Here is a 14,386-nt window from a genome sequence, read left to right as displayed (position 1 = left end):
TACATTAAAAAAGAACTGCCTTATAGTCTTGGGCAGGATGAATAAAACTGAATTAGGTATTAGATTAACAGGCAGGGAAGGTCATGGAATTGGTGGCAATAGTGATTGTGGTTGTGGAGTGGTGGTGGTGGAATAATGGATAGTAATGTTGGTTGAGAAGTAGGATGTAGCAGCAGTGGTTGTGGTGGTGGGATAGGTACTGGTAGTGATTGTGGAGGTGGTGGAGTGGTGGAGTACCTTGAGTGGCGGGCCAGGCGGAGAGTGTGCTGCTGTGGTGCCTTGTGGTGGTGGTGGTGGTGGTGGTGGAGGGGGCGGTGTGGTGCCTTAGGGGAAGCGCACGCTGCGGGTGGCCCTGTGCGGCGGTGAGACAGAGACACACACTCACAAGGGGCACACACACTCACACACACCACAGAGAGGGGAGGACACTGGGAGGCTCGGCTTGGAGTGACTGACTGGTGGGGTGATTGGCTGGCTGACTGACTGATTGGTAGTGTGATTGGCTGGCTGGCTGACTTACTGACTGACTGGTGGGGTGATTGGCTGGCTGACTGACTGACTAGTGGGATGATTGGTTGGCTGGCTAGCTGGATGACTGACTGAGTGACTGACTGGTGGTGTGATTGACTGGCTAGGTAACTGAATGGCTGGCTGACTGAATGTTCACTTCTTTACTTCTTTTTGGTTCATGATTCATTTGTATCTGTTTCCTGTCTGTCCTCTTGTTGACTGACTGACTGGCACACTGGCTAACTGACTGAGTGATCAACTACTTCTCTTTGATTTACGTTTCACTTGACTTTCTCTCGCCAATTGTGTTATATATGTTGAATTTTGTGTCCGGTTTGCATCTTTCCCTCAGTAACTATCTCTTGCATAGTGTGTTTGCATAGACTATTAACTAACTTGCCAGACCACAGTTCCTCAGCTCAATTCTTAAGATAATACTGATTGCCCAGATCCTTACAGTTGCTTTTACTCCCTCTTCAGAACTAATCTAAAATCTTATACAGTTAATTGGTAATACTATGCATTTATACAACACCCCTTAGCTAATACACACTTCTCATTGACAGTGTATACAGGTCCCACTATTATCATATTCCCGGTCAGAAGAAGTGGCCAGCTCCTTCAAGCCTGAGCCCCACAATGCCTTATAAACACAGAAAGACAGCAGTGAAGGTGGAGTGGAGTGGAGCCAAGTGGTAGTTGTGACTCCATCCCTCCACCCTGCCTGGTGCTGAGTGCTGGACTGCTGTGTGTGCTGCCATCAGGTGCTTAGATGTGCTGAGATGTGCTCTGGCATGCATGTTAGTGATGACCAGGGGGCCCAAAAGAGGTACCTAAGGATGTCTTATAGGTCCTCCTCTGTTTGCCACACACACATACACATGAGAGGAATAGGTCAGTGGAGGAGAGATGAGGAGTAGATGGGGGAATGTGAAGGAGGAGGAGTGAAGGAGGGAAAGAGGGAGATATGAATAGGAAGAGGGGAGAGAGAGAGCGTCTGTTGCAATGTTGACACCCTTACTCTCTCTCTCTCTCACACACACACACACAAACACTCACTCACTCACACACACAGACACTCTACCTAAGCCTGACTCACTCTCTCACACACTCATTCAGTTACTGTTGCTCACACAACTACTCTATATAAACCTTCCACACTTACTCTCTCACACACACAACTTACTCACTCACTCACTCACTCAGCCACTCTTCCTAACCCTGACACACTTACTCACACACACATATGCACTTGGGTTGCACAAAGTCAAGGCCAGCTAGAAAGCAACACTGAAGCAAATAAGTGTTTAGCTTCTGCAAAACACACACAGAGATGAGAGAGATTAGGTTGGTACAAAGCAAAACACTTTTTAATATAAGTTTTTAGAGTTAAGCATATGTAAAGTCAAGTAGCCATTATAATAGGGGCTGTTAACTATTTGTAGTTAGTGAGAGAAACATGTAGATTAGAAAAGGGATAAAAAAAAAAACTGAGGTAATTGTAAATATATAAATGGATGTTATATAGAGGTTGGATAAATGGTGGGGTTATTTTAGATATAAGCACTATGGGTATTATCTAAGGAGAGAGAGAGAGAGAGAGAGAGAGAGAGAGAGAGAGAGAGAGAGAGAGAGAGAGAGAGAGAGAGAGAGAGAGAGAGAGAGAGAGAGAGAGAGAGAGAGAGAGAGAGAGAGAGAGAGAGAGAGAGACCAAATCAAGTCAGAGACAAAACACAAAGAACAATACCCCCAAAAAATCATATTACTAGCAAAAAGAGAAACAAAAACGGCAAAGAGAGAGAGAGAGAGAAACAAAAAAGACAGAAAAAAAAGAAAACCACATTAAATTCAGAAAAAGAAAAAAAGAAAAAACTCACATAACTGAAAACTCCTTACTGGTTCACGTGTGGCTGCCGGAAACAAGACACACACACACACACACACACACACACACACACACACACACACACACACACACACACACACACACACACACACACACACTTATGGTCTTGGTGGAGGAACAAACCTACTGGTCCTGAGGTGGCGGGGGGGCCGGCGGTGGTGGGGGGGACAGCGGGGGTCGGGGGTCGGCTCCAGCACACTCCCATAATCCTCTGTTTCGGTTGGCTGGTAAGTGTAGCCTCGAGCCACTCCCCTCTTGGCATCCCTCTCCCTCTCGCTCTGCAGGGAGATAGACACACTCAGATCTCTCTCTCTCTCTCTCTCTCTCTCTTGTAGGGTGCTTAAGAAGGGTTAGGAGAGGGACAGAAGGCAGGGAGACAGAGAGACATGTTGACATATATTAGGATCTCTTTCTCTCACTTTGCAGGGGCTTAGGAAGGGTTAGGAAGGGACAGGGGGCATGTTTGAAGAGACAGAGAGACAGATAAACACACTCAGACATCTCTCTCTCTCTCTCTCTCTTTCTTTCTTTCACTCTGCAGGGACTAAGGCAGTGTTAGGATGACAGAAAGACACAGAGATTAACACACTGAGGGAGAAAAGACAGGCTGTGGACAGATGTGTTAGTTTTATGCAGTGTTAGGAGAAGGCAGGCTGGCTGAGATGTGTGTGCGTGTGTGTGCGCGTCCTCACCAGGTTCGGGGAATCGACATCGTGCAGTGAGGGCGCCTGGTACACGAGAGCAGTGAAGGCTTTCTGGGCACGGGGCTGCGGGTGGTGGCCGTGGGTGGGCGGTGAGGGTGGGGCGGGTGGTGGGGGACTGCCGCCACTCATCTGGAAGGTGGCTGTGGCGTAGGGGTAGAGTTCCTCCTCGCTGTAGTCGCCTGTGGGAGGTGGCTGGGTCAGAAAGGTGCTGTGTTGGTTTGGTGTGTGTGTGTGTGTGTGTGTGTACTGTAGTCAATAAGTTATCTATCTATTTGTCTATGTGTGTGTGTGTGAGTGTGTGTTCAAGATGCAAAGCCAGCTTGACATGTGCACAGAAGGGTATTGCTCTCAGTGTGTCTGGCAGTGTGGTGTATACAAAGCAGCACTCCACCACAGCCTTGCTCTACAGGTCAGTGCGGCTCACTAGTGTTGCAGTGTTGCATTGTGCATCTCAGAGTGGCTGGGGAATACTACCACAATGGCAGTGGTGGTGACAAAATATGTGGGTACAATTCAATTATGTACTGTGATTTCAAAATTAAGTTGAAGTGATAATTTCATAGCTAGTGCTGGTGCTGGTACTATTAGTATTGCTACTACTACTACTACTACTGATACTGCTGCTGTTGTTGTTATAACTACTACTACTACTACTACTACTACTACTACTACTACTACTGCTGCCACTGCTGCTGCTATTACTAATGTTGCTGGAGGAGGAGGGAGAGGAAAAAGAGGAGAAAGAGTAAGAGTTTGAGAAAGAGGAAGAAGGAGGAGAAGGAGTACCAGAAACTAGTTCAAAATTTCTCTACAGCCTTACAGACTACTACTACTACTACTACTATTACTATTACCACTACTACTACTACTACCACTATCACTAACTACTAAAACTAGCCACAAACCAAAACAACCAAACCACAAACACAACACACTCACACAACACACAAACAAACAGACAAATAGACAGACAGACACAGACAGACAAACAGACAGACAGACAGACAGACAGAAGGACAGACAGCCCCAACCCCCTCGGACCGGTGGTGTCAGCAGGGTGGGGGTGGTGGTGGTGGTGGTGCTGGGGCGGAGTGGGGGCTGGACGGCGCACAGTGGTGTACTGCCCCTGCTGTTCCTCTCTTGCCTGCAGTGCTGACTTGTCCTCATCTGCTGGTACAGTATCTCCCCCACCCTCCTGCCCTGCACTACTTTGAGGCCCTGGGAGAGAGAGGGAGAGGGGGGAGATGAAGAGAGAGAGAGGTGGAGGTTAATAATTCTGAATGGTTAATAAGGCAATAAGTCATGAAAAGCTGTCAATGTTTTTTTTACATAGATTTCTTCATAGGGTTCTGCTTGGTGGTAATTCTGCTATTACTTGTTTGTTCTTTGTTGTTGTAATGGACTTGGGTTTACATGTATGTGCTCTATGTATGCAGAGTCAAATTAAAAGGTCTGTGAATGAATGTAAATGAGAAGCGGAAAAGTATATCCATGAAAAGTTATTGTAAGATAAACTGAACGCATGAACTACAAGACACAGGAAATGAAAGCAGATAAACTGGAAACGTGAAATAGATATGAGAAATAAACATTGATAGAAATAAACACACACAAAAAAAATCAAAGTAGAAAAACTAGAAAACATTAAAAAAAATAAAATAAATAAATAATAATAATAAGTAAATAAAATAAATGAATAAATATAAACAAAGAAAACACACAAATAAACACCAACACCAACACAACACCAGCACACTCACGCTTCCTGATGCAGACGCAGACGGTGGTGACAGTGAGCAGCAGCGCCAGGGCAGACACAGCGGCGGGCACCAACACTCGGGGGTCACGCCAGACAGGGGCCGAGGAGGGAGCACCACCCCACCCTGTCCCTCCCATGCCTGCACCCACACCTGCTGCATGACCCAGAGACAGTTAGTGGTGGTGATGGTGGTGGTGGTGGTGTAGTTATGAAATATGGCAAGCTGTTCACAAGAGTTTTTTTAAATGTTTGGGAGACGTGATATGGTGATAGTGGTGATCATTTCCCAGACCAAGACCCAAGTATGGAGACAGGACAACATAAGTACTGTCCTCCCATAAAGCATAACCAGGTAAACACATCCTCTCAAGCACCCTCCATCCACACACCTGCCAGTCCCAGCCCCGGCGTGGTGAGGGAGTAATGTTCTGGTGTGGCTCCTGCTGCATTGTGGGCTGTGACGCGCATTTCATACCTCACACCAGCCTCCAGCCCTCCCACTGCATAGGTCCTCGCTGGCGGCACCTCACTACCCACTGTGAGGAGGTGGATAAGGGGGAGAGGATGGTGGGTAAGGTGGAGAGGTGGAGGTGGTGTTTGAGTGAGGTGACAGGGAGATGGATGTGTGGTTGTGGTGACAGTCTCTCTCTCTCTCTCTCTCTCACACAGATTGATAAAACAAAAAAAATTAATTTCTCAAGAGATTCATGTATTTGTATCTGTCTCTATCTCTCTCTGCACCACATGATCTCACTGTTAAAACAAAACCACTCTCTCTCTCTCTCTCTCTCTCTCTCTCTCTCTCTCTCTCTCTCTCTCTCTCTCTCTCTCACCTGTAGTCCAGTGCCGGGAGTCAGCCTTGCGGTATTGCACAGAGAAGTGAGTGATGGGGCAGCCTCCGTCGCCCCACTGCGCCAGGTACAGTGTGGCCTGGGAGCTGTTAGTTGTCACAAACTGGAACTGCGGAGGTGCTTCAGGTGCCCTCCCCTTGGTACGCGCTGGTTCTGTGCGTGACGCTGCACTGGTGCCTGTGGAGTTAGGAAGGCATAGGGAAGGGTGTAAAAAGAATGGGGAATGTGTGAGGAATGGGAGGTGTGAAGGAGGGTGTGAGAATTGGTGTGTGAGGAATGGGGGAGTTGTGAGAAATGGGAGAAGGTGTGAGGGACAGTGCAAGAATAAGTGTGTGAAGAATAGGGAGGTGCGAGAGAACACAATAACTGGTGTCTGAAGAACTAAAGCAAGAGGTAGAACATAAAAAACAGGTGTAAAGAACAGGGAAAGGTGTGTGGTAGATCATAAGAGCATAGAAGAATAAGAAAATGCACATAACAGCTAGTGTAGGAAGCCATCAGGCCTACACATGGCAGTCCCTGTACCAAACATGCCTGTCTATTCCCACTTAATCATCAACCATAAATCTATCTGAGTCTTCCCTTTATAAAGCTCTATAATGACTAAGCACAAACAATCTTATTACTGTATGTGAGAACCAATTCCAGACTATAATTTTTTTTTTAAATCTTTGAAGCTTAAACTCATTATTTCCAGTCCTATCCTGATTACTGACCCTGAGAACTTTCCCTGTGTCACTTATAAGATACACACTCTCTCTCTCTCTCTCTCTCTCTCTCTCACCTATGTAGTTGTAGGCAGTCAGGTAGAAGTGGTGTAGAGTCCCGCAGCGAAGACCGGTGGCTGTGTAAGATCGATGCTCTCCCCCCACCTCCTCTGTCATCCACTCACCCCCCTCAGACCTGCTCACACACAAACACACACACACACACACACACACACACATACACACAGGAGGGGTAGTGGGGTTAAAAGCAGGGGAAAAAGGAGTATTAGTAGTGCTGATTTGAATTTAAAAAAATATATGGATGTGATTTTATAAGTTTGCTGTTGTGGATTGTGTCAAAAAAGGTTATTACTATTACTACTACTACTACTACTACTACAACTGCTCCTACTATATTTTACGTATGTAAGGAAGAATTTGGCCAAGGGTAACAAAAAAATTTAAAAGAGTATTCAGAAATTATAAGAAAAGTATTTTGAAACCTCTCTCAACTACTACTACTACTGCTACTACTACTACTACTACTACTACTACACCTACCATCTTGTATCAAGTAATTGTGTTTCTTAGCATTAAATCTGAATGACAACAAAATTTTTCACTCACCACCACCACCACCATCACCAAGAGCCTTACCGGTAATGCAATGTTGCACCTTGCAATGGTGCTCCACCTGTATCCTCCACACTCCACTGCACTCTTATGGATGAGGCTGTGGTCTCTGTCACGTGCAGGGAAGGCGCTGATGGAGGCACTGAAGGAGAAGGAGGAGGAGGAGGTGGTGAGGGATATATATGGGAGTTTAAACTTTTGTTGGGTCAAGGTTTGGTGCTGAGTAAATGGATAAGTGGGAGGGAGGGGGAGGGAGATGGTGAGAGGGAAAGGGAGAGGGAGTGAAAGGGGAGAGAGAGAGAAAGAGAGAGAGAGTTTTGGAGTGTGGGGTTTAATGGACACAACACTCTCACTCTCACTCTCACTCTCTCTCTCTCTCCCTCTCTCTCACCCACACTCACATCCACCCACAAATACATCAACCCCAAACATTTCTACAGCATACATCCATCCTCCTACACATTCATCCACTTACACACTCATCCTCCCGTTCCTTCAACACATGTACACACTCACCAAGCACAGTTAGGTTGTATATGACAGTGTCCACACCGTGATTGTTGGTGGCAGTGCACACATAGTCACCACTGTCACTGCGCTGTATGTCTGCCAGTGTCAAAGTCCCATCAGGCTGTTTCTTGAACCTGTCGGGGTGAAGTGAGGGTAAGCAGAAGTCAGGTGATGTGGAGGAATTGAAGGGGGTGAAGTAAGAGGACAAGAGCATAAGTAAAGCTGCAAGAAGCCATCAGGTCTACAAGTAGGGGAGTTCTTGCTTTAAATGTGGTTATTTCCACCTACTGTCCTCATCTATAAATTCGTGTAATCTTTTAAAACTCCCAAAAGACTCAGTGCTAGCAATTCCTGATTACTGAGTCTATTCCAACCATCTTCCACAATTATTCCAGATGCATTTTTTCTAATCTCTTGTAAATGCAAATTTATCAAACTTGAACTGTTGAGGACCTTGTTATGTCACCCTTGTTAAGTGCCTTATACCATTCAAGACCCAATAAAAGGAAGAGGAAAGGAGAGAGGAGAAGTATCACCCTTGCCTCACCTCTCATGATTGTCGGAGATCACATTGCGAAGGTGAGTCCAGATCAAGGTAGGCTCTGGCACACCCACTGCCCCACATGCCAGGCTCATGTCCTCCTTCCATGCCGCTGTCAGGTTTCCACCCACTGACCACACGCCAGCTGGGACTGATACAGAATGGAAAGAAGGAAAGGGAGGTAAATAAGTGAAGTTGAAATTTGAGCTTGTGTGTGTGTGTGTGTGTGTGTGTGTGTGTGTGTGTGTGTGTACCTACCTGTATGTGTGGGTTTAACAAGTGTCACAGGGCTGGCAGGACCCTCACCCATCCTGGTGGAGGCTGTCACCCACACCTGCAAGAAATACATGCTTTAGAGGAGGCCAGGAAGGAGAAGGAGGAAAAAAAATGCACTTTACTTCTATAGATACCATTATTCATTAGTTTCCAAGAATATAAAGGCAAAGATTTCTGTGACTGACCTGATGTGTGGTGTGGGACAGGTCATGCAGGGACAGGTGGGTGAGGTTTGGCTCCACCCGGCGACTGTGAGGGCCCCCACGTCCCCCTGCCGGCTGCCAGTGCACTGTATAACGGCTGATGCGACCGTGAGGACGTGACGGTGGTGCCCAGGACACCACTGCCCCTCGAGGCCCTGACACCACAGCCTTCACACGAGCTGGTGCCTCTGGGACTGTTGGGGAGAGAAGAGATGGTGATGTGTGTCTTCTGGCATTTCTTCAGTGCATCTTTTATAATTCTGAGCCTCTTCTGCTGCGCCTTCTTCAGATTTCATTATTTTTTTCATTTTTTCTCCCTTTGTCACTCCTTCAGTTGATCCTTTCCTCTCCTTTACAATTCTGAGCCTCTCCTTCAGTGCCTCCTTCAGATTTCATTAGATTCTCTCTCTTTCTCCATCCCTCCTTCAGTTACTCCTTCAGCCCTCCATTTATCATTAATTCCTCTCTTTTACATTCATTCTGACCCATTTATCACTCCTTTACAATTTTCTGCCTTTCCTTCAGTGCCTCCTTCAGATTTCACTAGTCTCCCTACTTCCATCCCTCCTTCACTTCATCTATCCTATCCCATCAATTCCTCTCCAATTTTTAACCTCTCTCCCTGTCTCTCCCTCCTTCTGCCACTCCTTCAGTTCATCTTTTCTATCCTATCCCATCCTCTCTAATTTCCAGCCTCCCTCTCTCTCTCTCTCTCTACCTTCTTCTGCCCCTCCTTCAGGCCCTCACCATCCTGCTCTGTGGTACAAATGACAGCTGGGGAGGAGACACCCTGCCCTGCCCTGGTAAAGGCTGCCACTGTCACACTGTAGTTGGTCCAGGGTGTCAGGCTGTCCAGGGTGGCTCGCTGACCATCCTGCATCACACTGCCACCCTCGCCACCTCCTGCAGAAAAGGATGTTGTTGTTGTTGTTGTTGTTGTTGTTGTTGTTGTGGTTGTTGTGGGTATTGTTACTACTATTAGTACTACTATTATTATTACTGCTACTGCTACTACTACTATTGCTACTTCTACTACAAGTCTCTCTATCTGTCTGTCTTTGTTTCCCTGTCTATCTGTCTGTTTGTCTGTCTTGCTACACTACTCATAAATCAGATACAGCAAAGGTAGACAGACAAGACTAAACACACATACATACACAAACACACACACGCACCATGGGGTGGGTGGAGGGTGTAGCTGAGCCTGTAGTTGGTAATAATGCCATTACGTGCACGGGGTGGTGGTGGCGACCAGGTGACCACTAGGCTGGTGGAGGTCACACTCTCACAGGTGACGTGGCCAGGTGGTGCGCTGGGCTCTGTGGGGGAAGACGGGGTGAGGTGAAGGATAGTGAACATGATAAACAAACATGAGAGTAAATAAACTACTGTATCTATTATAAGGATGTCTGGAGAGAGAGAGAGAGAGAGAGAGAGAGAGAGAGAGAGAGAGAGAGAGAGAGAGAGAGAGAGAGAGAGAGAGAGAGAGAGAGAGAGAGAGAGAGATGAGAGAGGAGAGAGAGAAGTTTAATGTCTGTATACATGCCAATCACCATCTCATTTAGACTTGTCCTTACAGTTACTCTTCCTCCTCTCTTCCTTCTTCCCTCCTCCCCTCTCACACACACACCACACACACACACACACACACACACACACACACACACACACACACACACACCAAACTGGATAGATTTAGAGACAGGATACTATGAGATTACTCCCCTCCCATAAACCACAACTAGGTAAATACACACAAACACACTTACTGTCCTCTAGTGTGGTGGCGTGGGTGGGTGGCGAGCCAGGTCCTGCCCCCCGGGAGTTGAAGGCCTGCAGCACCACGGAGTAGCTGGCATGAGGGCGCAGGCCAGAGAGGGTTGCTGTGGTTCCTCCTGCTCCATCCCCGCCCACTGTGGTGAAGTTGTAAGCTCCCGCCTCCCCTTCACTGTGGAGGGAGGGAGGGAGGGAGGAAGGAAGGGAAGGAGGGAGGGAGGGAGAGGGAAGGAGGAAGAAGGGAGATAAAAGAGGAGGGAGAGAAGGGGAGGGAAGGTAAGAGGGAGGGAGAGAAAGAAAGAGATTTTGAGAGAGAGAGAGAGAGAGAGAGAGAGAGAGAGAGAGAGAGAGAGAGAGAGAGAGAGAGAGAGAGAGAGAGAGAGAGAGAGAGAGAGAGAGAGAGAGAGAGAGAGAGAGAGAGAGAGAGAGAGATGTCATTCATACTCATTAATATTACATAATTCTTCTCATTTATTCACTGCTTACTTTTTATTTATTCATTTTCACTCACTTCTTATCATTTACAGGGTAAGTACTCATTCACTTATTCATTGGCCACCTCCTCACTGGTCGGCAGTCTTCATATTCATCAGTGACTCATATTTTTGGTTCATAGTACAGTTGTCTCTCTTACTCATTATTTACCCACCACTTACTCACTGATTAAATATCACTTATTCATCATTTTCTCATTGCTTATCTATACTTTAATTCCTGAACCAATTACTCATCACTTATCATTTACTCACCACTTACCCCTCACTTACCCACTACTAATCCATCACTTACCAAAAACCCACCATTTACTCATTACTTACAACAAATTTACCCTTTAATCATCACTCACCCACCACTTATACCCATCACTTACTCACCTGTCGTCTTTGAAGCCCAGGTAGTACCCAAGGATGGTGCCATGGGTCAGGTTGTCAGGGGGCGGCTCCCAAGTCACCTGCAGGCCCGTGGAGGACACTGGCACAACCTGAGTGAATGAGTGAGGGAGTGAGGGAGGGAGGGAGGGAGTGTACATGAATGAATTAATACTTTGTTATGAGTAATAGAGAGAGAAAAGTGAGTGAGTGAGTGAGTGAGTGAGTAATGGTTTATTCATGGGCAATAATGAGACAGAAAAAAATGAGTAAGTAAACCAGGCATAATTCGTTTCATGTGTAACACTGAGAGAGAGAGAGAGAGAGAGAGAGAGAGAGAGAGAGAGAGAGAGAGAGAGAGAGAGAGAGGAGAGAGAGAGAGAGAGAGAGAGAGAGAGAGAGAGAGAGAGAGAGAGAGGAGTGCTACTGACAGGGTGAAAACATATTCCCTTCAGGAGCAACCCAACCCAACCCAAGGCAAGACAAGGCAAGCCACACACCACCACATTCTGAGGGTGTCCTGTGGGCGGCTCCTCGTGCGTGGAGGCTGTAAGGGGTGGGGAGGGCTGGCTGCGGCCCACTCTATTCTCCGCCACCACTGTCAGCGTGTAGGTGGTGGCAGGCTGCAAACCCTCCAGTCGTACTTTCTTCTGGTCACCCTCCACTGTTACCTCTCTCGCGCTGCCTACCACTGAAAGGAAGGAAGGATTAAAGGACTCGTGACAGGCAGTTCTCGGTAAGTATTTAGGGTAAGATAAGAAATAATGGATTCAAGCTTGATAGATTTAAAAAGGACACTCCCAAGATATAAAAAGAAGGGGTTCAACTGGTTTAAGGACTCGTGACAGGCAAAGTTCTTAGTATTTGGGGCAGGGCAGGAAATAATGGGTTCAAGTTCGATGCATTTAAAAGAACTCTCCCCAAGACATACGAAAAAGGATTCAGGTTTGATAAAAACGACTGAAGCTTGATAAAGTTAAGCTCTGAAACACACTACCAAGAGAAGCAAAGTTCCCAGGGTCAGAAATCAGAGTAGGGCAAAGAATAATTGATTCAAACTTGACAGATTTAAAATGACATAAAAACAAGGAAATGCTGTAAGAAGCCATTAGGCCTACACGTGGCAGTCCCTGTATGAAACATGTCTGCCTATTTCCACCTATCTCATCCACAAATTTACCTTGGTTTAAAGCTCCCTAATGACTTAAAAGTATTCTTAAAGTGTACTCGGTCTCAGACAAGTTAGGCTAGTAGTCCCCGTGATGAAAAGTATCATAAAGAAACGAAAACTAAACAAATGAGGAACGTGAGGCGGAAATGAAGGGAAGAGGGGTGAGAAAGGAGGTGGGGAAGGGAGGGAGAGGAGGGAGGGGAGGGAAGGAGGGAGAGTGAGAATATTACCTTCCTAAATCTCTGTGGCCCTCTCTCCCTCCCTCTCCCTTCACGCAAGGTGCATACACAAAATAAATGAATAAACTCGGGAAGTAAACAGCAGCAATAAAGTAGGGGGTGAAAATAAGATAGTGAAAAATAGTTACATTATCATTATTATTATTGTAGTAGTAGTAGTAGTAGTAGTAGTAGTAGTAGTAGTGGTAGTAGTAGTGAAGAAAAAAAAAAAGCGAAAGTAAATATGTTCGAGAGAGAGAGAGAGAGAGAGAGAGAGAGAGAGAGAGAGAGAGAGAGAGAGAGAGAGAGAGAGAGAGAGAGAGAGAATGTGTGCGCGCGAACTACACAGAAACAATAATACAAAGAAAACGAAACAAAAACAAGGGGTAACTAAAAAAAAACTGAGACAATGCATAGAAAAATGAAGCAGAACAGTAGTGTTGCCTTACTGAGGGAGTGTTGGGCGTCGAAACTAATAATGTAGGCAGTGATGGGGGCGTTGGAGTCTTCCGGGGGCGTCCAGGAGAGGGTGAGGTGGCGGGACCCCTCCTCCCCCACCGTGAGGCCGGACGGAGAGGCGGGCACGTCTGGGGAGAGGGGGAGAGAGTAAGGGGTAAGTGGTGGTGGTAGTGGTGAAGAGAGGTGAATGAGAGGAGGAGGAGGATAGGGAAAAGGGTGACTCTCTCTCTCTCTCTCTCTCTCTCTCTCTCTCTCTCTCTCTCTCTCTCTCTCTCTCTCTCTCTCTCTCTCTCTCTCTCATTTCAACAACTAATATATTTCTAAATTTCTCTCACTCTTTCATTCCTGCAAGCGTCAATAAATACTTTTCTCTTTGCATGAAAAAAGTAAATAAAAGTTAAGATATCATTAATCATCATCATTTGTAAAAATCCATCATTCTCTCTCTCTCTCTCTTCCTCTCTCTCTCTCTCTCTCTCTCTCTCTCTCTCTCTCTCTCTCTCTCTCTCTCTCACCTTGCAAGAGCAGATGAAAGTCAGCAGTGAGGGAGCCGTGCGTGTTGGAGGCCGTGCAGGTGTAAGTGCCAGTGTCTGTGATGTGGGTGGAGCGAAGGACCAGCTCTGACACACGCCCCGCCATCCGTGCTTCGATCTGACACCTCGTATCTGAAGGAGGCGCAGCAGGAGGAATACAAAGGAAGTCCAAACAGCAACACAACTTGAGGTACAGGCTGTCTGGGCAACTAGGATAGGACAGAACAGGAGGAGGAGGAGGAGGAAGACAAAGACGAGGAGTAGAAAAAGGATATAAAGGGAGAAAAAAAGAAGACAGAGAAAGAATGAAAAGAAGGAAAAAAAAAACGACGATGACGGCGAGAAAGAGACGAGAAAACAAGAGAGACGAAGAAAATTAAAGCAAAAAGCGAAAAAAGGCAAAAAAAAAAAAACCAATGAACAAAGCAGAGAGAGAGAGAGAGAGAGAGAGAGAGAGAGAGAGAGAGGAGAGAGAGAGAGAGAGAGGAGAGAGAGAGAGAGAGAGAGGAGGGGTTACTCACCTGGGCAGAGGGGGCAGGGGAGCGCCGCCTCTGTTCCAGGTTAGAGTGAGCGGGTCGTCTCCATGCGCCTCACAACTAAGTGTCACCGCCCCGCCCACCACCACCTGCTGCCGCTGACTCCGCACACCGAACCACGGCGGCTCTGGTGGAGTGTAAGGACAGTGGGCGAGTGAGTGGTGAGGTGGCTGCTTGACTGACTGCCTGACTGACTGATTGAGATACGTAAGTTTTTAGCATCA

At 46.7% G+C, this 14,386-nt stretch overlaps 1 protein-coding gene across 5 annotated transcripts in view; it reads right to left on the bottom strand.

Moving 5' to 3' along the window:
• The window catches only part of LOC135115544 (cell adhesion molecule Dscam1-like), an 18,508-nt gene extending 4,220 nt beyond the window's left edge, over window positions 1-14,288 (bottom strand). The window contains exons 1-21 of one of the 5 annotated variants that reach the window (XR_010276017.1): window positions 14,148-14,288; window positions 13,609-13,758; window positions 13,084-13,221; window positions 11,746-11,936; window positions 11,252-11,358; window positions 10,370-10,548; window positions 9,776-9,919; window positions 9,348-9,503; window positions 8,583-8,794; window positions 8,380-8,455; window positions 8,128-8,272; window positions 7,587-7,714; window positions 7,095-7,212; window positions 6,515-6,633; window positions 5,713-5,907; window positions 5,269-5,415; window positions 4,881-5,033; window positions 4,152-4,338; window positions 3,109-3,299; window positions 2,544-2,694; window positions 238-352 (exon numbers count right to left, since the gene is read on the bottom strand). Coding sequence is in view for 2 of the 5 variants with exons in the window: in XM_064032410.1 (XP_063888480.1) it covers window positions 238-352; window positions 2,544-2,694; window positions 3,109-3,299; window positions 4,162-4,338; window positions 4,881-5,033; window positions 5,269-5,415; window positions 5,713-5,907; window positions 6,515-6,633; window positions 7,095-7,212; window positions 7,587-7,714; window positions 8,128-8,272; window positions 8,380-8,455; window positions 8,583-8,794; window positions 9,348-9,503; window positions 9,776-9,919; window positions 10,370-10,548; window positions 11,252-11,358; window positions 11,746-11,936; window positions 13,084-13,221; window positions 13,609-13,732 (2,966 nt within the window). In the remaining 3 variants the exon portion in view is untranslated. Of the gene's footprint in view, window positions 1-237; window positions 353-2,539; window positions 2,695-3,108; window positions 3,300-4,151; window positions 4,339-4,880; window positions 5,034-5,268; window positions 5,416-5,712; window positions 5,908-6,514; window positions 6,634-7,094; window positions 7,213-7,586; window positions 7,715-8,127; window positions 8,273-8,379; window positions 8,456-8,582; window positions 8,795-9,347; window positions 9,504-9,775; window positions 9,920-10,369; window positions 10,549-11,251; window positions 11,359-11,745; window positions 11,937-13,083; window positions 13,222-13,608; window positions 13,759-14,147 lie in introns of all 5 variants that reach the window. The other 4 variants (XR_010276018.1, XR_010276019.1, XM_064032410.1 and 1 more) reach the window with 4 other exon arrangements.
• Between the last annotated feature and the right edge of the window lie 98 nt (window positions 14,289-14,386).

The sequence above is a fragment of the Scylla paramamosain genome, chromosome 29 (genome assembly GCF_035594125.1).
Source record: "Scylla paramamosain isolate STU-SP2022 chromosome 29, ASM3559412v1, whole genome shotgun sequence".
NCBI lineage: Eukaryota > Metazoa > Arthropoda > Malacostraca > Decapoda > Portunidae > Scylla > Scylla paramamosain.
This window is presented reverse-complemented; position numbering and strand designations above follow the sequence as displayed.